The 25,045-nt window shown below is 38.7% G+C and overlaps 1 protein-coding gene across 1 annotated transcript in view; it reads left to right on the top strand.

The window, feature by feature from the left end:
• SCIN (scinderin) overlaps positions 1 to 25,045 on the top strand; it is a 74,527-nt gene that overhangs the window by 11,377 nt on the left and 38,105 nt on the right. Inside the window, exons 2-4 of the mRNA XM_060782172.2 lie at positions 1,099 to 1,253; positions 1,886 to 2,047; positions 17,239 to 17,388. Coding sequence (XP_060638155.2) covers positions 1,099 to 1,253; positions 1,886 to 2,047; positions 17,239 to 17,388 — 467 coding nt within the window. The remainder of the gene's footprint in view (positions 1 to 1,098; positions 1,254 to 1,885; positions 2,048 to 17,238; positions 17,389 to 25,045) is intronic.

The following is a 25,045-nucleotide window of genomic DNA, read 5'->3' as shown; positions in this document are numbered from 1 at the left end:
TGATACCCAAACAAGGGATGAGCTGGAGATGTCACTGCCTTGGTCCTTTCACTATTGGCTGCTACTTCCCGGCGGATGTCAGGTGGTGCAATACCTTCTGATTACTGAGGATGATTCAGTATGTCCCCACTGGAACATATTAATTGTAGTAAATTTGTCCCACTTGGAGTTGGGGTAGCTAAATATCCACAAGAGTTTATCTTGTAGTTTCTTTTCACTCTCAAAAAGTGGCACACTCTCAGGAGCCGCCTCCAGAAAATTTAGTCTCTGAAAGATCAAATTGTGTCCCTTGTTCATAATTTGCCACATGGGTCCATTTTATATCCTGGACCATTTTATACTAACATTTCCTGCAAAACTGGATATAGCATTCATTTTCTTAGTTTTACATTTCCTCAGGGCTCCAGTGACAAACTGCAACTTGAGGAGACTTTTGAGGGCACAATATGCCATTTGTGGAGCAAAATACATTCAAGGAAAGAGGGTGCATAGGATGGTTTTTCTCCCAAATGGCAAGTGTGTGTTCCTAAATGGCAGCCCCTGGAACTGACCTGCATTTGTTTATCCACTTTCAATGTTAGCAAGAACAATCTGGCAATGTACATCACCGTGCTGATGTATAGAATAATTTCACAGGGAACACTGGGCTTCTATGACTTGTGAACCCAATATCTTAATTAGGTATCCAGAACTATGGTTTGCAATCATGTATGAACTAAGCCATTTTCTGTCCTCCTCTTGATTTTGTTCATGCTACAGAAAACTCTCATTAACATAATTTAATAGGGGAAGAGTAACTGTTGATATACTGTATTGCTGGCATCTTTCCTGTTATGACTATGCAAACATTTATATTGATGCTTTTAGGTTATGCCTCAGAATGATGGATAGATAGTGTAGTTGTTCTGAGTAAGCCATTCAAATACTTAAACCATGTTTTTTTACATTCCTATGCCTTCTCTAGGGCTCCCGCACAGAATTTCGTTTCCCATTTCTCATTGGAAGAAATGTGTGGGTATACATATTGGTATGATTTCAATTTGAAATCTCTTGCTATTAACTTTATCTTCTAAATAGAATCATTCCATTTTATTTTAGGAAAAGAGTGTTCTCAGGATGAAAGTACTGCTGCAGCAATCTTTACAGTTCAGATGGATGATTACCTTGGTGGAAAACCCGTGCAACATCGAGAAATCCAAGGATATGAGTCAACACAATTTGTCGGGTACTTCAAAGGTGGCATTAAGTATAAGGTATTGAATAGTGTGATTATGCAGCATTTCTAAAGAAGCTGGTGACTTTCTTAAAAAATGCTAAAAGGGCAAAAGTAAGGGAGAGGTCAGGTTTAATATTAAAACTGAAGAAGCCCCCATTCCTATAAACTCAATGGCTTAGAGCAGAGTTTCTCGAACTGTTCTCCAGATGTTTTGGACTTGAAATCTCACAATTCCTAACAGCTGGTAAGTTGGCTGGGATTTCTGGGAGCTGAAGTCCAAAACACCTGGAGGACTGCAGTTTGAAAAAAACACTTGCTTTGAGTTTACATAACAGATGAACATACTGTTGTACTCCTTCAGTGTGAAAACACCTAATCAAAACATCTAAAAGGGAAAGGAGTGCCTATTCCTGTTACAGATAATGACAGATCTTAACCTACTAGCAGAAGGGAGAAAAATGCATCATATGAATTATACTCGGAGTGCAAAAACAAAAGCCAGTAAGGCACCCTAAGCCATGCATATTTTGAAGGTCCATCTAGGATATCTTAATTCTATGGTTAATCTAGATAACATTTGCTGTGATGTTTGAACTTCTAAGGCAGTGGTGTAACTAAGCTGTAAATCTGACCAAAGAAACGAGCTAATACTTGTCTTAATCCATATAGGCTGGTGGTGTTGCATCAGGTTTTAAGCATGTCATCACAAATGACCTTAGTGCCCGGAGACTTTTGCACATCAAAGGCCGGAGAGTGGTTCGAGCCACAGAGGTTCCTCTTAGCTGGGAGAGCTTCAACAAAGGAGACTGCTTCATTGTAGATCTTGGAACGGTGAGTTTCAACACAGCAAAGTTTTCCAACCAAACCAAATGCGTAATGAATATCACATGGCATTATGTTCATGCTCCTATATATTACAAAACATTCCCCTGTGGTAATATATATTATAATGTATCACAAGCAATTGTGGTTTTCTGCTAGCCTTTTCCCTTTACGCATTTAAGCAAATGATTGAGCAGAAAATTCTATTTGTTAGAAGGTCCACATTTCCAAGATGCTTCCAATAGCAAATAGTCTGAAGAAGAAACTCAGAGCGTTATAAAGAAACTGAAACAGTTGGGATATTATAAAATAAAGGATTTATATAACGAAAAAGATGTACTAATGGAATGGAGTCAGCTAGAAAATTTAGGGGAAGGAAGATTTAGGCTAATAGTAATATTAAGAGGCATTTGGGAACAAATATAAAAGGAAGAAAGTAATATGGGCGAAAATATAATAGATAGAATATTGAAAGAAAGATCCAGTGAAAGGCAAAAAAGGTTAGGTAAAATATATGGAAGAACGTTAGAAGACAGGGAATTTATGTATAAAAGGATGGAAAATAGATGGGAAAAGGAAGGAGGCACAGGGAAAGAAAAATAGATAGAATAAGGAATGGATTAAATAAAATAAAGATAGAAAAATATAGGGATCTGGAGCAGAAAGTAATAATAAAATGGTATAGGACACCAATTCAATTGGCACATATGATCCAGGGTCTAAATCTGAAATGTTGTCCCTGTGGGAGTTGAGAAGATTGGTACTCACATCTATGGTGGGAATGTAAGGAGACACAAAAGTTTTGGAATCAAATCTTCATGAAAATTGAATTATATACAAAAATAAAAAAATGATTTAAATATGGAGATTCTCTTAAAAGGGATCTGCGGGGACAGTAAAATAAAAGCACATGAACAAAAATTAGTTATGATGATGTTTAGAGCAGCACATGCTGTGATTGCCTGGGGGTGGAAAGAAAAAAAAGAAATGGACCCTGGGAAAATGGTATGAATATGTGTGGGAACAAGTACAATTGGAAATTATGGACATTATAAGAAATGAAAAACTATGGACAGAAAAGCAGAAGGAAATCAAAGAAATATGGTCACCCTTTAAAAATTGGATACAAGAAGCTAAACCAGAAGACGATCATTGGGGGGAAAAAACTAGATAAAATGCAACGATGGCTCGAATAAAGGAAGAAGGACCAACTTGTCAACAGGGGGAGGGTTAAAGGGTGGAAAGAAAAAATGTATTGAAACCAAAGCAGTGTAAAGTAAAGATAAATGTAGTTGTTAACAATACAATAAAGAAAAAATAATAAAAAAAGAAACTCAGATACAAAAAAGTACTTTAAAAAAGAAAGACATGACTATTGGATGGAAATGACAGTGTGTGAGAAGCAAGTGGATTCTCACAAGATGAGAATCAATGCTGATTTCTTCTGTCTTGTTTACTATCATTGTGTGCAATCAGGAATTGTAACATTTACTAAAACAATGACACAGGTCCTGGTTGAGGATGTGATATTCATTATCAGCTGCTGTCATGAGACTCAGGCAGCATGCCAGTGAATTAATCTATAAAAATCTAAGAATAAGCAGTCCTTTGCCAAGGAAATCAAGAGTTGCAAAAGCAAAATATTGTGACCCGTGGCACCCAAAGGGATAAAGCAAGAATGAGTAATAAAAGACTTGAGAAAAGTTGGCAAGCCATTCCTTGTATAATGCTGCCACCCTTTGCTATATTATGCAATCAAAACCAAACTGGAAAGTTGAGAAATGAGTTCTCTTTTAGACACAGTAGAATGTCCAGACAAGAATGTGGGAGGATAGAGTTTTCCTGTAAGGCGCCCTGAGTCCTCCTCCGGGGGTTGAGAAGGGCGGGGTACAAATATTTGAATACAAATAAATAAATTTTGGGTCTGAATTTAGTTGCTAGATCTTATGGTAATAGATCTAATAAATCCATTACTCAATGATAAGTCACCACGTATTTATTTATTTATTTATTTACTGCATTTGTTGACCGCCGTTCTCAGCCCTAGGGCGACTCACGGCGGTGTACAACATATAAAAACAGTTTACAATAGACAATATCACAGCAAAATCAACATAACAATCAATAATACAATTACACTAAATCATCCGCGCCGTCTCATCGTAGAATCATAAACCAAACTCGTTATCCATATTCCGTTCCGATCATCATTGCCAATAGTTGTAGCACTTAGTCAAACACCTTCTCAAATAACCATGTCTTTAGGCTCTTGCGGAATGCCATAAGGGAGGGCGCCTGTCTGATATCTACAGGGAGGGCGTTCCACAGCCGGGGGGGGGCACCACCGAGAAGGCCCTATCTCTCGTCCCCGCCAGACATGCCTGTGAGGCAGGCGGGATCGAGAGAAGGGCCTCCCCAGACGATCTCAAGGTCCTCGTGGGCTCATAGGCCGAGATGCGGTCAGAAAGGTATTTTGGGCCGGAACCGTTTAGGGCTTTGTAGGCCAACACCAGCACCTTGAATTGGGCCCGGTAGCAGATCGGCAGCCAGTGGAGCTGGAACAACAAGGGCATTGTATGCTCCCTGCGTCCCGCTCCTGTTAGTAACATGGCTGCCGCGCGCTGGACTAGCTGAAGCTTCCGGGCCGTTTTCAAGGGCAGCCCCACATAGAGAGCGTTGCAGTAGTCAAGGCAGGATGTGACCAGAGCGTGTACTACCATGGCCAAGTCAGACTTCCCGAGGTACGGGCGCAGCTGGCGCATGAGCCTAAGCTGTGCAAATGCTCCCCTGGTCACCGCTGAAACCTGGGGATCCAGGCTCAACGATGAATCCAGGATCACACCCAAGCTGCGAACCTGTGCCTTCAAGGGGAGTGCGACCCCGTCCAGCACAGGCTGTAACCCTATACCCTGTTCGGCCTTGCGACTGACCAGGAGTACCTCTGTCTTGTCTGGATTTAATTTCAATTTGTTCGCCCTCATCCAGACGATTACAGCGGCCAGGCACCGGTTCAGGACCTCGACAGCCTCCTTAGTAGCAGGTGGGAAGGAGTGACAGAGTTGGACATCATCTGCGTACAGATGACACCGCACCCCGAAACTCCGGATGATCTCACCCAGCGGCTTCATGTAGATATTAAACAGCATGGGGGACAGTATAGAGCCCTGGATGCAAATCACTTTCAAGGCTAAGGCCATGTCTACATGAATAAAAATCCCATGCTCATCCAAAGCTGGTGCTGACAGTTTTGACAATGTACAATGACTTCTAATAAGAATCTGGACCTTTTAGCTCTTAACATGAATTTGCTTCACAGTGTCCTTGGGTTTTGCAGTAATGGGGACAGCTGGATCAGGTTCCATTGGCTCGTTACATTTTCCATACATGAATAGCTGCTATCATCCTTCCCCTAATTCTGATCATGCTGACCACCCAAGTAATCAACAAAAAAAGATCTATCCCTTCCTAGCTTATTATGCAAGTGCCCCAAAATAACACCAGCAGATGTGACTATGATGACCAGGTTCTTGCAGGGTGCTCCTTGGTTAGTGAGGAGCAGTGGTGGTGACATGAGGACAAGGGCATGGGCCAGTAGGGCCAGTGCATTTTTAATCCATCTGCACCATCTTGATACTGATGCAATGCAACGGAGGATTTGGCCCAGTGTGTATAGCTGTCATCATGGTTGATTCAGGGCAAGCCCAGAGTATAATGTTCCAGATCGGCCAAAGAACAAGTGACCAGTGTTGACAGGACCTAAGAGATTTTATTTGGTATAGCATTTGTGGACTCCATCCCACTTTAGCCAATACGTCTGATAATTTCCCAGCTTTCATCACTTTTTTGTTAGGCGGGGCAGGTCAATGATCAGAAGAGCTGTGTTATGGACTACTGTTTTCAGAATCCTTCAAATAGCATGGCATGATGGAAACAGGAAGTCATGGCAAAAATGCAACTATTCTAGGTTGTGGGGAGGGATTGTCTTTCAGGGATACAGTATGTACTTTGCATACCAATTTATTTTCTGGCACCTGCTGTTGAAATCCTTTAGAGCAAATTGTTCTCAAGTAGAGAGGCATCAAATGCTGCGGGATTTCCATGTCTAGAATACCTGACCATGCAGCTCAGGTGCTGAATTCTTGGGATTCAGATTCCAACACATGAAGTTCCTCCGTCAGTCTGGATCTATCCTGCCATATAATCCAGTTTCTGAATCCAGATTATCAGCTTTGAAATGGATTATTTAAATCTACACTGCCATATAATCCAGTTCAAAGAAGATAATCTGGATTCAGAAACTGGATTGTATGGCAGTGTAGATAGGGCCTCTGTCATAAAGACAAACTTCTGCCTGATACACTGGGGATCCACTTCCAGTTGGAGTAAATGATACTGGGTTAGCTGGATAGAAGTATGAATTACAATATAGTCCTTGTATCTACAGGGGATACAATCCTTGGAAATAGGAAACTGTGGCATTAGCAAAACTAGTGAAATGAATGATTTTTGATGAAAATTACTATAGGTTTATCCTGGAGATCCTAGAAAATGTCTAGAGAGCTGTACTCTCCAGGAATTTGCTAGGTCCTCCAGAGTAATTCTTTGGCAACTTCTGGCAGAACCATATCATTGAATTCCTGGAGGACCATTTCTAGAGATTACATATTTTGTCAGATGCAGGTGGACAAAATTACAGTGTCTGGTTTCATGTGTACCAGAGTCATAATATATCTCTAGATTTTTCACGGAACCATTCAAATTTTTTGAACAAGGATATTAATGAATAAACATAGTGGCCTAAATCCGATTGTTACTTCCAAATAAAAATGATCAGTTGATTCAACAGGACTTTCATAACATGATGACATCTCATTGATTCACAGGACTACTCTAGTTGGAATTATGAGTGGATGCTACCCAGAATGTCTGCAATTATGGTATTAAAACCACACAGTGGAAAAGTATTAGCTAATCCTCACCATGGAAACCATATTGAACAGCAGATCGGTTTTATGTTTCCAAGCTCATAATTAGTTTTCAATGTAGATCTCTGCGCTTCACAAGTTTTCTCAACACCAGGCCCAAATCATTTATATAACTAACTCTTCTTGGTTCTCTAGAACTGAATTATAGAAGCAATTCTGGGACAAGTGCTTGGATTCCCAGAGCTCTCTTAGAAAACCACAGTCTGAAGGAAACAATGGGCAAATTACTCACTCCTCTGAGTCATCATGAACTTCTTTAATTATGCTCATTTCATAACACAGTTAAAACACCTACAATAACTAATTACTTGTTGAAGTAATTACTCAGAGGTAACAGCGAAATATGAGAAAGTGTTTGGGAGATGTAAATCTGTGTGGCTTGGGAACAGGTTTGATTTTACATCCTTCAATGGGGGAAATCGCTAATATATACAGGCATTTCCCGAGTTACAAACATGCAACTTTCAAATGATTCATAGTTAAGAACAGAGGTGGGACATCAGGAAGATAGCAATATACCCCCCAGAAGTAGAAAATCACTCCTAAAAGAGTTACCATAGGAAAAAGATGTCTCCACGAAAGCTTTATCACCAATCCTTGTTTCCACAACAAGCCATTTTTTTTCAAAATCCAATTATCACTGGGACAAAAAGCAAGGTGAAATCTTCTGAACAAGGGCACAGACAGCAAAACAAACACCACACATATATATGGCTGGACTTACACAAATTCAGCTTAAGAAAAAACCTACAGAACCTATTTTGTTTATAACTTGGGGACTGCCTGTAGTCCATTTCACTAACGGTAAGATAAATAGGAGATAGTATTGAATTGGATAATAACCATTTTGAAGAGGGTAATCTAGCTAGATGTTTAAGAAAATTATTACAATTAGATACACAAATATTATCTCTATGTTATAGACATTAACCATAAACACATACTTTAAACTGAGAATAGGAATATTGATATCTTTATATGTCTACGTCTTTCTCTTTCTTTCTGTTTATACATATGACTATTTTAGTCTTCACTTAATCTGTCACCTCTCCATTCCATGTTTCAGTGAGGATCTGGTATTCAAAGATGTCATCCAACCCCAATTGGTGTGTTTGGTATGTGTTAGACCACAATTTTCATAGTCTGTCTGGAGATGATGGGAGTTGTAGTCCAGGACCTTTTGAAGGCAGTCAGGCTATCTTGTTTATATCTTGCTACTGTACTGCTCTACTATTGTTTCCTATTCTCTTATTCAGCTGTTCCCCATCTTTGATCCTCCAGATATTTTAAACTAAGTTCTTAGATGATCCAGTCAGCATGGCTAAAGATCAAGGATTTTGGGAGTCAGTCATCTGGAGGTTCAGGAATTGAAAGCTAATGCTTTTAAGGGGCCAATATCCAAGCTCCTGGTGGTACAATGAGTTAAATCCTTGTGCCAACAGGTTTGCGGTGCGAATCGGGGGAGTGGGGTAAGCTCCTGTCTGTCAAGCTCTTGCTTCTCATGTGGGGACATGAGAGAAGTCCCCCACAGGATGGTAAAAATATCAATCATCTGGGCATCCCCTGGGCAACATCCTTGCAGACTGCCAATTCTCTCACACCAGAAGTGACTTGCAGTTTCTCAAGTCCTCCAGAGTAAATCTTTGGTAACACACACAAAAAATCCAAGCACAAAAATCATGAGGTCCAAGAGGTGTGAAATATCTCTAATAACCCCATTGTTAAATGGGTGAAAGATGTAGACTTGTCTTGTTATAGTAGTCCCTACCTCTCTACATGCCTTTGCCAAGCTTCAAAGAAATAAAGCTACTGCTTCCACTTGCAGTATATTTTGGCTCTATTGACTCTATTCTTTATTATTTTTCAGTACTGGCTCAAAACAAAAAAACTTCCATGTATGTGTACTTTCCGACAAAATATACGCCATACATTAAAAGAGTTTGGTCCAAGACTGTACAGAATTGATGTCTCAATGACTTAGGATCACAGTGGAAAAATTCAGCCTGAACAGGATGTTGCTCTAGAGTTCTGCATTTTGGAAAACAGAAGCTATTAATGGAAACCTTTTAAACATGTTTTCTTCCCTGTGTAGCTATGTTTTTCTACTTTACAAAGCTTTTCAGATTGTCATTCACAGCTCTTTGGCTTCAAACCATCTTTTATTTTTCATAGGCTAATGTCAGATAGCTGCGTTTTTCCTGTTTGTACTTTAGTATTACATTTTTTGGTCCTGGTGTTGTCAGATAACATGGGCATGACGAGCCAGTAGCAACCAGCTTGCTCTATCATTGTTCTAGCCTGAGCAAACTTTAGATTTCAAAGGGCTCTTAGGTTCACCTTGCTTGTCAGGTTGTGTGGCAGGATTTACTATCCCCAGATGGATTCATACATTTTAAGCTTAGTTCTAAACCATGTGATCCTTCATGTAGGATTGGTGATGCTCTAACTGCTTTTTTGATGACTCAAAAGTATTCTAAAATGCATTCAGGAGATTGTACTTCACCCTTCTTGCTTTATACTTGAAACTATACAAAATAGTGCTATACCAAATAAAATATTATTTTGGAAGTTTCATTAGATTAAAGAATGGATTGAAAGATACGGTTTAAACAGAACAGCAGCCCAAAATCATGTAGTCTGGACCTTTAGAAGATTGATCTGGGTTTACTGGTAGACCTTTAAGCAATTTGCAGAGGATTGGAAGATTTCTGGCTTTCATTTATTCAGCCGTAGTAGCAATCTGAGGAGTCCTTCTCTGAAATTACATTGCTGCATCAAAGAGATTGTGGAATTAGAAGAGCATGAGTGGGAAGACTGTAAGATCCATTTAGTCCTGGGACATGAAACAAAATCTGACCTTTCTTTGTTTGTTGTGGCCCAAATTGTGGATCTTTATAGTCTAGCTGTTTTTTTTTTTTTTTTTAAAAAATAAGCTGTAAGCCTGATGTCTCATAGAATCATAGAGTTGGAAGAGACCACAAGGGCCATTCAGGCCAACTCAAGTTTGACATGCAGGAAAATGCCATCAAAGCACCTTCAAGAGATGGCCATCCAGCCTCAAAACCTCTAGAGAAGGAGACTCCACCATGTTTCAAGGCAGCATATTTCACTGCTGAACAGCTCTTACCATCAGAGGATTCTTCCTAATGTTCAGATGGAATAATTTTTCCTGCAATTGGAATCCATTCCTCTGTATCCTAGTCAATAAAGCAGCAGAAAACAAGCTTCTTCTCTTAAATGTGACATATTTAAACATGACTATCACGTCCCCTTTCAGCCTTCTTTTCTCCAAGCTAAACATACCCAACACTCATGCAGATGTTTGGACTTGAGCATATAACAAGATAATTACAAAATCTATACATGAATGGTACCCTTCTACATGTGAATTACGTTTGGCAGTTAGTTGACATTTTTAGTAACTGATATTATATGCTGGATTTCTCAACTGAACAAGGGTTTTTTTAAGGCAGGGGTCCCCAATTCAGGCTTGTGGGTTGGATGCAGTCCTCCAAGGTTATTTACCTACCCACCCCACTGGTGTCCTAAACATTAGACTTAGGGTCGCCCTAAGTTCAAAACAACTTGAAGGCATACAACAACAATCCTAATTAACTTGACTATCTCATCAGCCAAAAGTAGGCCCACACTTCCCAGTGAAATACTGGTAAGTTTATGTTGGTTAAAATTGTTCTTCATTTTAAATATTGTATTGTTCTTTCATGAGGGGTTTTTTTTTTTGGCTCTACAAATAAGATGTGTGCAGTGTGCACAGGAATTCATTCATGGCTTTTTTCCAATTATGGTCTGGTCCCCCAACAGTCTGAGGGACCATGAACCAGCCCTCTGCTTAAAAAGTTTGAGGACTTCTGCTCTAGAGGGTGAGTCATGCTTTGACTTTTAACCAGATATTACAGGTAACGTGCTTGTGAAGTTCTAGAGAGCTGATTCTCCCCTTTTCTCAAGTACCTTATTCCAGTTCCCCTTAATATGCCAGATACATGAACCATAATTTAAAACTATTGACTACAACAGTTTTTTCTTTATTTCTGGGAAACTCCCAACACTCAATAATTAATGGACCTTTAGACTCAGGCCAAAACAAACTGCTGCAGATTGTCTGTGTTTTTCGTGATTAATACCTTTTCCCATCTTGACTGTATTTTGATGGTGCTTGCCCACTTGTGTTCTGGTTTTTATCAGTGAAATTTCAGCACTTGTGAAATTTGAGCAATGCACTTCATCCCATGTCTTTGTTCCTTAGCTATAATTTGCACTATCCCATTCCCATGTCTTACGGTAGTTGCCACCATAGACGATTGGGTGTTGTTCTGAGTTTTAAATTGTTGTTTTTATATGCTATATGCTTTACTTTATTGTATCATATTGTATGTTTTTATGCTCTGTTTTAGGCACTTTGTACCATATGTAAGCTGGCCAAGATGGGATACAAGAATATTATTATATTATTATTTGTACTGTTCCCAATCTAGGAGTTTTATTTTAAGGCTCCTGATTGTTCCTTAAGAGCTACATGAAAATTTACACTCTGAGAGTGAGTTTGCAGAAAAGTAACCTGTACCTAGATTGTGCAATGGAAATTTTCCAAAATCTAGATTTCTATTCCAGTTACTGTGATACTTGCTGGGTGTCTTCATGTGCTTCTTTCTTTAAAAAAAACCCAGCACATCAACTCCTAAGTCAGAAATTGTTTTGATAATCCAGGTGTTTACCTGTCTCAACTTGTTCTGTTCTCTAGGGGCTCATGAATGATGATTATGTCATCATTCATGGGAGATGCTATCTCATTTTTAAGCACTGATAATCAGTGCTTAAAAATGAGATGTCACCTCCTATGAAGCTCAGAGCCAATAACAAGAAATTATTAATCAATCAAAGTATTACATTATTTAAATAATTATTGGTTTGTAGACTAGCAAGGAGCTAATACATATTTTAATGAAACACAAAGTATCATAGCCTAATGGAGTATTGTAAACCTGTGGGACTATCTGGGAATAGGACCCCTTTTACTCAGTGAGGCTTGTTGTAAGGAGTTATCATTATTGCTATTGTTAATATTATAATTTATTATTATAATTATAATTATTATAATTTTATTTATACCTCAAATTTCCCCCAGTTTTGGACTAAGGTAGCTTACAAGAGTTAAACAAGCACAGTTAAAAATTATTAGCAAAATAATTACAAGAATGAAACTAGTTTAAACAAATTAATCAACAATAAGACCAGCTTGTTATATGAGGACTGTTTCTCTGGAAAAATCAATTTTGACAAACCTGCAAGATTTTTTTTAGAAAGGCTTTATCTGTTTACAGAAGGATAAGAAGGATAGGAAGGGTCTGTTTATGTTCCAGGCTCAAATCCAAAATGCATGGACAAAAATTAAAGCATCATTAAATGCTGGAACTTCCTTGTTAGTAAGATTCCACTGGAAGAGTGCAGTGCTCTTCATATTTACCAAGGATTGAATTCTATTCAATTACATGCAAATTACTTCTCAGTAAACATGCACAGAATTGAGTCTGGCTAAAATGAACAGGTTGAACTCTCTTAATATCAATAGTTGGGCTATGACACATGTTTGGTCATTGCAAGGTTTGCAGTGGTTAGAATGGAGTGAATATTCTACGTCATCAGACGGGCAAAATTGCCCACCGTAGAATGCTCCCTCTTCACTTGTGGCACGGAGCCCACTGGCTCCCATCCCATGACATAAGGCACTTCCAGACAGCTCCAAATTGTGGGATTTAAAGGAGGGACAAAAAAACCAACAACAACAAAAACAGGACCTCAGAGTAGGTCACCACACAGACCTGCCAGTCCCAGGCTTTCTTCCCCCGCCATCCTCACTGGCCTCCCTTCTGTGTCTTGGGATAAAATGGGGGTTGGACAGGGGACATCTGCTGGAAGTTTAAAAAAAATGTTATGCACTGATCTATATATGCACACATGCTCATATCTAAATATAATAAATACAAGCATATTTGCATGTGCACATATATAGATCAGCGCATAATGGAGGGAATTAAAAAAAGGTCTGCCAGATTTCTCCCTTCCCTAATTAATTATTAAAGCTCTGTTTACAGTGGTACAGTGTTTACAGTGTAAAGTAAAGAGTTTCAGAGAGTTCTAATGGCTCTCAGTTTGCTTCCTGTCAATCAACTGTTCATCCATTTGACAGCCCAATCAGCTGATCAGCTGCTTTTTAAAAGGGATGGACATCAGCTGGAGCAGTGTCCATGGGGGGGGGGGGGAGGGAGGGGAGGGGAGGGAAGGAAAACATGTGTTTTCTGGCATCCAGACTTGCAAAGAGGCACATCTTTCAGCCAAAAATGGGATAAAAGGGGATCTTTTTATCCCACGGCTTCCCTCCTTTGTAGTGAATCATCATGAGTTTTCCAATTACGTTGTCTAGCCACCCTCCAAAAGCAGGTGTGTTGACTGTTTCTGGTTGTGAACCCTAGGTTGGGCCAGTCAGCTTTTGTATGATGTTATTTCGTGATTAAGGTATTGTGTGGATGGGGCTGTAGATCTACTTCTAGCAAGGCTCCATGGCACAAGTGAAGAGGGAGCATTATAATCCTATGCCATGGCAACAAGGGTAGTTTCCCATGTTGCATAGGCAACAAGAGGGGGAAGCCAAGTGGCTGATGCTTCCCCCACCCCTGGGATGGAGTGAGGGGGAAGCTGGGTGATGTGGGGTGACAGGTTCCCCACACCTCACTCCAAACCCCACTGCATTTCCCATGTTTTGTGATGAATCCCGATCTTGATGTGACAAGGTTCTTAGTTGACTGGGGAGATAGAAGACAAAAGGGAGATGGGGAAGGAACTCTCATTAACTCATTAGTGGCATTGTAAATATGAAATGTTAATTTAAACTTTGATATTGTTTGTGTTGTTGTTATACTGGCTTGCCTATATACTTCTTTTTTACCCTCAATATTCTTATTTTGTTATTTGTAAAAACAAGCTCTGTTCCCATTTTATAAAGAAGTCTAAAAGTTGATTATTAGACAAATCGCATATGAATAAGATTTGAACATACAGAGAAATAGAAATAATTGCACTTTAAACAGGAAGACCCTAGGAGAAACATATATTGCATAATCTAGTGCAGAAGCCATAACCCTTTGACAAGAAACAGAATATTGCTATACAGATATGTGTATAGCAACTTTTTGTAGACTTTTTGCAGAAAATATAGGAAGCTGCTCTACATTAGAAGAAACCCTTGGTATCCTTTACACTGACTTCCAGCAGTTTCACAGAAGGATCATTCCCAATTATACCTGGAGAAGTCTGTATTGAGACTGAATCTGGTTTTTTTTTTAATGCAAAGTATATACAGATTCTGCTCAGCCTCTGAACTGTAGTCCTATATTTCTATCACTTTTTGATAGGGAAATCTCCTCTTATCTCAAATTGCAGGACATTTTGCTTTCAGTTCTGAAGCATTCAATGATCATAAATTGCAAGCACTACTATTTATTTAAAATGCCTGGCTCTCTAGCAGACAGTTTGAAACCCAAATTACAGATGGTGGTTGATATGACGTAAAGTGTTCTTGGTGGTTTTATGTTTCTTTCATCCTACATTGTTTGGTCTTCTATTTGATTATTGCAGTACCATGCTTTGTGGTATTTTTCCTCATCCTTTGCACTGTTTTGAAAAGTTTTGCACTGTTGGTTTATATATATATATTGCATTTGTTACCTGCCACTTTGCCAGTGACTCCCCAAGATTTGAAATGAAAGCTCAGAACCACAAACTTCACAGAATACTGAATTTCCTTGTTCCAAATTTCCCTCTCGTTACAGTCTTTAAATGAGGAATTAAAAATATTCTTGCTGAAAACACCAGAATAGATTGTGTTCTGTTTTATTGTCTGTGAAAAGGTTATTTTTATAGACTGTGAAAAGTACAGGTCTAAGAGGTTTGTCCTCAAAACCTCAGAACTAATTTAAAGCAATATTTCTAGAAACATATAATGCTAATTTCCCTTTCTATAGTTGTGTGGTATTTTGAAATGTTGCAGAAACATATTGTCAAATGCGAGTACTGAGAAGGGACCTCCAGGTTGCTTAATTGAACTTATCTGTAGATTTAGGGACCTTTTCCCCTTCAAACTGTGAGTTCGTAGTTCCACAGGGCTTTCAGATATTCCACTTAGATAAAATTATTAAGAATCATGTTCCAGTATCCAAGTGGAACTCATTTATATTATGGGAACATGTAGTATTTCTGTGTATGCACATACTGTGCACTTTATGTGGCATTCCTGAAATATGTATGAAAACTCAAAACTGTAGTGAAGCTGTTTAAGCCTTGAATGTCATTGTAGATTTTTGCTTTGCATTCCTTTTACTTCAAACCAGGAAACACTATTTGTGTGTATCTCCTTTGGGTATATGTTCAGGATGCACGATTGGCCATGAAGTCTAGCCAAAGAACAAGATGTTTAAAATTGGAGATAAAATTAGGCAAAGTGCATAAGAATGGAACAAAAGCTTTGATACTCATCTGTTCAATTTTCCAGGTTTTTCTGCTTTCATACCAACCTAAGTACATTTATTTCACAAGCTGTTCTGTCAAACCATCTACAGCTTGTTGTGGAACATAAGTTTCAAATTCTAAACAAATTCCTTTGGAGACAGTTCCTTATAAAGTTGATGTATATCTATATGTCGAATATGAATTTTTATTTATCTCTCTGAAACACAAAGACTGTTGCTAGGTGAAGTGGCCCTCTGTGATGTCTCTGAGAATGAAAGGTGGCATGTGTATGAGGGGAAGGGAGGGAAAGAGAAAAGAACAGGAAAGAAAACCTTGTTGCCATGGACACATTGTGAAGTAGGCCTTCAGAGCTGAAGAAAGAAGAGTGGAAGGGAAGGGAAGGAGGAAGGAAGAGGAAAGAACAGGGGAGAAGGAATGGGATCAGAGAGAAAGAGAAATAAGGGTTACAAGGGTGGGGGCAGTGGACCCTCTGACACCCGGGCAATTTGGAGTATATATGCTAGTAGAGAAATAAAACACAGAATATGATTAAAAGTGCAATAAAGGAAAAGTGCAGTAAATGTTGATTAAGACGGCATCTCCAATTAAGTGGGTGACAAAAATAATTACTCCTGAAGAATGAAGGCACCATTTGAGAAGAGCCATTTTTCTCTCAGATTCACAGAGTGGACCCCTTCCATGATGTATGTTTATATCAGGAGAATTATGATTATTTCTTTCAAAGCTGTTGTTTTCATTATCTTCAAATTTATGGAGATACCATTGAAGGAAGACTCATCTGATTTATGAAATGAAATGTATTTAAATTGATGAAAACTGTACTTAAGTCTAGTAGGTGAAGAGAATACAGCCTTCTGTACATGACCCTGTTCATCTTGGGGTTTTTTTGGGATTCTTTCTGGAAAAAAAAATAGAAAACGAAAAAAGAAAATTAAAAAGTAGTTGAGAAATTATTTCCATATTTTTCTTTTGTTGTTCATTTCTATTTAATATGATACCATCTTTAAATATATGCTGTACAAAAACAATTTAATTTTCGTTATGATTTCTCACTGTTTGTTTGTTCACTCTGTAATTAACATGGAGGGATTGTCTTGAATTATACATGCCATACTAGATTCTCAGCAGGTGATCTTTTTTCCTATGAATATAATTATTATAGTTTCATGCTACTTGTATTTCAAAACTTCAGTTTCCAAATGGGCGACTTGAAAAAACTGTATGTGAAGGACCCATGTTACCAAGAAGAAATTTCAAGCTCTAGACATTGAAGCCAGCATACTGGTCTGTCTAGTTAAATCATGTAAATACAAAAGATTTGGTTCCCTGTGATATTTCATAGGTTGCTTTGATCTGTTATCTGATATATGTATCCAAGTCACAAAACAAATTCCTTCTTGTTATGGTATATAACGTCACATTGTTCTAGATGAAAAGATATTTATAAATCAGTCAAAATAAAATTCAGAATTCAAACTGCAGGCTATGTCCTTTAATAGGTCCATACTATTTGAAAACCCAAATCTTCCAAGATGAGCCTCCAGGGGAAAACTTTCTCTTTGCCTGAATACCATCTCAAGCTGCACCCATTAATGGGGTGTTTAAAGGGCTTGGAATATTGTACACTTTTCATAGAGCTTCCTATTAACCAAAGATGTCTTTATTTTGTTCTAGAACATATACCAGTGGTGTGGCTCTACATGCAATAAATATGAGCGCTTGAAGGCTACTCAGGTCGCTATCGGTATTCGGGACAATGAACGGAATGGAAGAGCTCAATTGATTGTTGTGGATGAAGGAAGTGAACCAAAAGATCTCCTGAAGGTATTGTACATTTGCTTGCTTTTGGAACAGCTATTAGCTGCACTATTAATCCTCCCAGCCCAGCAGTTGTGTGTATGTTTCATAGAGCCTCTGTCTTGGTATAGAAGGTCTCATATTCAATATCTCATATTGCCAGGTAGGAATAGGAAAGGCTTATGTTTGGAAAGACTTATGGTAAGTGCTATAAACAATACCATGCCAGATCGGCCAATGATCTGACTTCATATAAGATGGTCCTCTGTTTCAAAGAGGACTTTTGAGAAAAGCTGAAGCCCTTTAAATAGAGAAGAATGTTGCATGCTTAAGGTCACAGCTTCAGTTGTTGACATCTCCAGGAAAGCATAAGCTTTGACTAGTGTAGTGTACATGATAATGAAGAGAATCAAGTGTGGGCAACTTGTAGCCCCCAAGTTTTTTGGTCTATGATCCCTATCAGCTATAGACAGTCTTGAGGTGTGATTAGAGCTGCATTCCAACAGCATCTGGAGAGCCACAAGTGATTTGCCCCTTACCTATATAGAATTCCTAGCTGGACCAAAATAGAAAGTGGAGAAGGGAATGAGGTTGAATTTATCTAAAAAGTAGATTAATCTCAAGAGTTTTAAAAAGGGTAGTCAACAGTTTATCCAGTAAAAGGGGGCCTGCCTGGAGGGCCACGCTGACAAATTTTGACATCCTTGAAGTGACACAACACTTCTGGCCAGCATTTCAGCAGATTTTCTGTCTTTTTCATCTATGAAAGTTTCTTGCGATTATATTTGGGGTCTTAAAATGATTAGGAGAAAGAAGCCACCATTTGGGGTTTTTTGTGATTTTGATAAGTGTTACCTGCTTGGTGAGCAATTTCCCTCCCAAATCAGCCCCGAAGTTATACATTTTTGGAGGGACATGGAGTTTTTGGAGGGCTTCTGGGAGCTCCAAGGGTCATATTTTAAGGTTACACACAGATAAGATGTCGCTCATAGTCAGCACTTTGCACAATCATCATTTAGAATATACAATTTGTAGCAGTGGTGAATTTGATCTCATTTTTTCCCAAGGGAAAAAGTTTCTATGTGAGTGAGGCCAAACATTTTTAACAGATAATTCTCAGTGTGTTTGCCAAATTACACTCTACAGAATTGTTGCAGGGCGGGAAGCATGACCATTAAACTGGTATGAGGCTTTGCATGTTTGCCTTTGGGTTTTACTAAGTTGTTGGACAGCAGGATGGTGATCGCATTTCTCTGTCAACAGAGTTTGTATTGCTTGTTACGAAATGATAGAAGAGACTACTCAATATGATCCTTTGATGGAATGCCACAATTGTTCCTTCAGGCAAAATAGTACGTTGGAACAATGCCCTGGCATAGTGCTAATACTATTTTGCTGGTTTTGGTAAATGGCTGTTCTTTTGAGTGGAAGGAAGCATGCTTTTAAGCAGAAATGTTTGGGCCCTCATGCTTCTCCCTGTGATCTGTGAGAAGGAACAGCAGACGCAGGACTAGGAATGGCACTTACCACTGACGAAGACACTTCATTGATGAGTTAGTTTAGAACAGAAAGGTGTAACAAATATATTTGCACTGTGGTACCTATGATTCTTGATCATTTACCAGGCAACTTATGGTCACAGGGATCCAGCTAATTCAATCTGGGCAACTCCCCCCCCCCCTTTTCATATGGGAATTTAGGACATGCGCAGGATTCTAGAGCACATCAGAAGTTGCAAACACGAGGGTTAAAGGCGGATATTGAATTATCTTTTACCAACTGGTTCTGTCTCCTTGCTACACCATGACAGTGGCTGAGGTGGCCTCCTGGTAAGTGGAGTGAGCGCAAAAGGGCTATTCAGGGTATTGAATCTACTTTGGGGGAAGAGTTTAGCATTTTGGACAACTCCTTTAAATTTTGGAAAAAACAAATGAAATATATTTCCATCCTACTGACATGGAGGCTACCTGTTGCCATTATTTCATTGCTGGAGTTAGCACCACAAAATATTGATAAATATCATACTTCCTGGAGTGGAGAAATATTCTGCCCAGAGGTCTTCACAGGATTTACTCTTTCCTCATGGAAGGCCTCCTCGATCGAGGTTTTGTTGTTATATTTGGACACTTTGCATCCAGATACTGTTTAAAAACCTCCAGAGGAGACTCTACCATATTCCCAGGCAGCAGGTTCCATTGATGAACAGCTCTTACTGTCAGGAAGTTCTTCCTAATATTTAAGAAGAATTTATTTTCCTGCATTTTCAATCCATTATCCCATGTCCTAATCTTTAAAGTATCAGAGTGGTGGCGCAATGAGTTAAACCCTTGCGCTAGTTGAACCGCTGACCTGAAGGTCAGGGGTTCAAATCTGTGAGATGGGATAAGCTCCCATCTGTCAGCTTGAACTTCTCATGGGACATGAGAGAAGCCTCCAACAGGATGGTAACACAATCGGGTGTCCCCTGGGCAATGCCTCTGCAATTCTCTTACATTTGCAGTTTCTCAAGTTGCTTCTGACATGATAAAAAAATCAGAAAACAAAGGTTTCTCCAAATACAATAAGAAACCCTCCAAAAATTTAATATGGCTATCAGGTTACCTCTGAGCCTTCTCTTCTCCAGGTTAAACACATCCAGCTCTCTAAGCTACACACAAACACACGTGTTGGAGACAAAATTACATGACTTATGATCTGATGTATGTTTTAATGTATTTCTAATTTTTATACCTACATCACCTATTACTATAAAAATTCTAACTGTACTGTGAAATTGCATGATCTCTTCTTGTTTATGCTAGAAAATAAATTAATAAGAGACTTGAATGAAATGAGTTTACTCCGTTACAGTTTGAAATGTTAGCAGGGTTTCTCACATTATGCTCATATCAGCTTATTTCCTGATGTTTGTGCTTTTGGTTTGCTGTGTTTGTTGTGGGTAATGACTACTTGAATAATAAAGTATGGCAGATGTTGTGCCTTCAGGCATATTAGTCACTCGTGGATTAATTGATGCCTGGATTGATACAACAACTGTGTTATAATTAGCAATAGATTTCCTGCAAATACAGTATGCATATTTTTTAGCATTTTGATTTATCAGGGCCAGACCAAGGATGATATGAATTGCATGAATTCCATTTATCTATATGCAGTATACCCTTTTTAAAAAGCATAAATAGCAGCTGTGGAAGAAGTCCCAATAGATTCTGAACCAGAGTTTTAAAATATTGCTTTCCAAGACTGCAGTCTCCAGAATTCCTCTGCCATCATGGGAATCTGGGAGTTGAAATGCATGGGATTCTGAGAACTGTAATGCAAATGCTCTTTTCCAGTCTTTGTTCTGAATGAGGTGAGGTGAGGTAGGGAGGGAATGTTTAACTCTTTTGCTTGTCAAAAACCTCCCCCTTCCTCAGGGAACATGGCTGTGAGAGGGCAGCTATGGAGAGAAATGTGTATCTTTCAAAAGCATGTCTGCTGGAATAGATGACAAACACAATTACCTTAATTTCAATTACTTTTTAACTTGCTCCAGAGGAAAAAGAGGATTCCTACAGTCATCCGAGAAATCCTCCAAGGTGGTTATTAGCTTAAATTGACAGAACTCCATCAAAGTAAGAGTTCTCCAGTTTACGGCTGAAAAGTCCTTGTAACTGTGATTGTGATGAAACATGAACATTTTCCCCTTTGAATAATTTTCAAAGAACTAAAATCTTCAAAAGGAGGAGCAAAATAAAAACCTCTGGTATGTTTGCAGCCTGGTGGTTTCAAACAAAAATCTAATCTACATTAGACAGCCACAGAGTTGAAAACATGGGATATTTTCCCCTTTCTTTCATCTTTCAAGAAAGTCCCTTCCCTTTAAAAAAACCCCCCAATTGTCAGTTAGTTTATTTGTTTTACGCCTGCTGGTATACTTTTTTCAGTCAGAGGGAATTTCCTTATAGACTCCAACCAGCCATAAAAGTGAAGCAACGTATTTCCTTCTTAAGATGCAGATAAGGGAACAAATCATCCATGCAGATTAGCATGGAGATAAAAAGGCATATGTCAAGCATAAATATGCCTTTAATAAACACTGTGTACAAGATGTTACAATTTTTCACTTACTGCACTTTCTCTAATAGATGGATCAGAAATCATGTGGATTAATGTGAAGCTTTTTACTAGAAATAGGATAATCACTCTTCAATTGTTTTAGGAAATATAGGAAAATTTCCCCAACTACCTTTCCTTGTATATCTTTATAGGGGGGCTGGTGGCTTCCACAACAGTGAGGTGGTAAATCCACCCTGGGCTTTAGTCTAAATAGCAAAAGAACTGTCCAGGGTGCTAAAGTTTATTCCCACTGTGTCCAGTGTAGCTTATATTATCCTTAGTATTTTAGGACTGCACATTCTTTGACGTTTTGTTCTGGAGACCTTAGAAGAAAGGTTCATGATGGTTCATGAAACCGTGATGGCTCTAAAGGTGTGCAAACTGAGTCCCTGTTTGTAGATATCAGCGTGTCCTTCCACCCTGGGTCAAATTTTCTTTTCAGGCAAGATGTGTCTTAAACTGAAACAGTAAGTACTTTGACCTTGTCTTATATGTGATTACATTTCCTAGACAAATTTTTGCCTTAGTTAGTGAAGTCTGAGTACACAAAAATGAAAATGGCTCACCAATGTGTCTATTCTGATTGGGATATGCTTGTATATGAAGGAGCTTCTGTCAATTTTTCCTCATTTCTGCATAGTCCACATTTCCATTTAATAGAGGGACAAATGAACCTGCTGTTCCTGCACACAGTCTTTTCATATTTCTCTTTGACATAACAAATGATCAAACGATTAGGTCTAAAATTAACAGTAGTTTCCATTACTGCCATACCAGCAGAATCTAGTCAGAAGAACAAACTAGAACCTTAAATCAAGGTTCAAAACAAGCTTAGGGTCTTAGCTTGTCCCAAAGCTCTTTACCATATTTGGTAAATATGTATATGCTTAGTAGTTTAAGTGTGGATTTATTATAAGAAAGGAGAAATGATTGGGCTACATGCTCAAGCTATTATATATAGGCTTGTTAACTGACTCCGTAGAATGCAGACATGCATTAGCAGCAGCTGGAATTTCTACAGAATTACATGTATTCAGTATGTGTATCTACCTTTCCATTCATCCATCTGTCTATCTATGTTTTACAGAGTCATTGTAGTGTCATAGACTCTGGATCTTGATTTATGAGCCTTATAACGGGAATCAAGGATTTAACTTTTTCTATCAAAAAAGGAAACTGATCTTATCTCAGTTGTTGTTGGAGCCTTCAGTGACACAATGGGTTAAACCCCTGTGCCGGCTGAACTTGCTGACCGACAGGTTGGTGGTTCAAATTCAGGGTGCAGGGTGAGCACCCGTCTATCAGCTCTAGCTCCCCATACAGGGACAAGAGAGAAACCTTTCGCAAGATAGTAAAACATCAAGCATCCTTGCAGACGGCCAATTCTCTCACACCAGAAATGACTTGCAGTTTCTCAAGTCACTCCTGACTCTCACACCAGAAGCGACTTGCAGTTTCTGAAGTCACTCTCTTGTTTAGTGGGAGAGAAGAAAATAGGGACGTGCAGCATCAGTTCTCTAGAATTGTGTAGCGACATGAAAGATTCTGAATTTGGCTGGTTGTTATAAATATTTAAAACCCAGTCCTATTAATATTTTTAAAAAGTGATTAACATTGATGACTAAGTCTCAGTGTGTCTTTTCTGTTTTCATTTTTACTAGATGTGACATCAGAGAGTCTTTAATTTCCTTTGGTAATGAAGAAGAGCCATACCATGTTAATCGTGGTCTAATTGCACTTCACCTGCCACGGCAACATGTCATGGAATCCTGGGATTTATAGTTTGGGAGCATTCAGAATTCTGAGACAGGGGATTGGACCTCACTAAACTACAAACTACAAACCCCAGGATTCCACATAATACTATAATAGTGTATGGGCCGTAAGTATTTGCAAGATAATTTCACGAGTTCTCTAGACTTGGGTCATTTTCTTCCTTCAAAACCCCGATTCTTACCCCCTATGCTCCACAGGCATGGAGGTGAAATCACAGATCAAGAGGAAGAAAACAATAGAGTAGAAATTGCAAGCCATTTCTACTTTTACTATTCTTGGCATGATTATCTGAGTACAATGGGTCACACCTTCAAATTTTGATTCTCTTGGTGGTGGCTTGCACAATGGGAATAAGGACTTTTGTTTGAGTCTTTAGTTTGAGTCTTTTTCAGCTTGATTGAGATAATCTATAGAAAACATTTTCCTATCCATGTCATTCTCATTTCTATTGTGTTCTTTTGTTTATTGCCTTTTTAAAAGCAATTTGAAAGATTCCCAAAAACAAAACCAATAAAACATTACTGTGATGGTTTGAACCAGAAAAAGCCACTGGGCCACAATCCAGTAATGTGTGTGTTTCTTTAGTTGGAGACAAACATACTGCACTTAGATAGTACTAAAGCATTTCACATTCCATTTGGAAATATAAAAGTGGGCAAACAAGGAAAAACCCTCAGTACATGTGGTGATTTGTGGTTTAATAGACATTTGTAGCTATCTTCTCCCCAGTTCTGACTCATCTGACTCCAACAGCCAACCCAAACTAAAGTAGAAACTTCGAATCTGTTATGACATGGCAAGTCAAAAGTTATCCAAATATCATAATTCAATGAGTTCAATCTGGTTACAATTATATTTAGGTCTATGTGTTTAGGAAAACAAAAACAAAAAACCCCAAACCTTTATGAAACAAAGATCCACAACCAAAATGAGATAGCAGATTAATATTTTTTAAAAGCGATTAACATTGGTGAATTCCTTTTCCCGCCATGACTTCTTCATTCCAGTTGCTTCTATGTATCTAAACAACCAAAAATGATACAATTGATTCTGACTACATAGTGTACTGTCAGAGCACAAGCTTTTCAAAGTTCTTTCTCTGGCATTTCCAGCTATGTTGAGAAAATACCTCATTTGAAATATCAGGCAACCATTTGAAGGTCAGTGTGGACAATACTTAGCTAGATATACCAGTAGGCAGACTCTGTGTAAACTGCTTACTGTGCACATAGACATGGATCATTTGCATCTTGTGTGTTTTGATTTTTCCCCCTGGAATACAACAAAGAGACTGTTTGTTCATGACATGGCTTCCAGGGTTCTAACCATTGTGAGATTGAGAATAGAATTTGATTTCCATGCTCCTGCAATTCTCAGTAACTTTATTGTAGTTTAAAGATAATGAGTGTACACATCAATGTGGTTATGTCTCAGTTTCAGCTGTCAACTTCTGTTTTTGCTGAAAAGAACTGCACAATTGTGGGAATTACTCCCAGGTTTTTTTGCTTTTATAGCATTATGGATGCCAGTAAAGAATTTTTATGCCATAAACATGAAATTAATATTTAGTTAGATGGAGACTTAGTTAACATTATTAGAGTAGGCTTATTGAAATTGGTGTGCAGTGGATCCACTCTGTATAACTAACTCTAAGGACCTCATCGTATTGATGAGGTTCATCATTCTGATTTGCCAGCCTCAGTGGCAAATCGGGGGGCAGCAGGGCAATCCTGGCACAATGCCTCGCCCATAGCTGACACTTCCTTATCACACATGGGGAAACATTGCTATGTGGCTTTCCCCCTGTTGC

This window comes from Anolis sagrei, chromosome 6, assembly GCF_037176765.1.
Source record: "Anolis sagrei isolate rAnoSag1 chromosome 6, rAnoSag1.mat, whole genome shotgun sequence".
In the NCBI taxonomy this organism is placed as follows: domain Eukaryota; kingdom Metazoa; phylum Chordata; class Lepidosauria; order Squamata; family Dactyloidae; genus Anolis; species Anolis sagrei.
The sequence above is the reverse complement of the archived record's forward strand: the minus strand, read 5'-3'. Positions and strand labels throughout refer to the sequence as shown.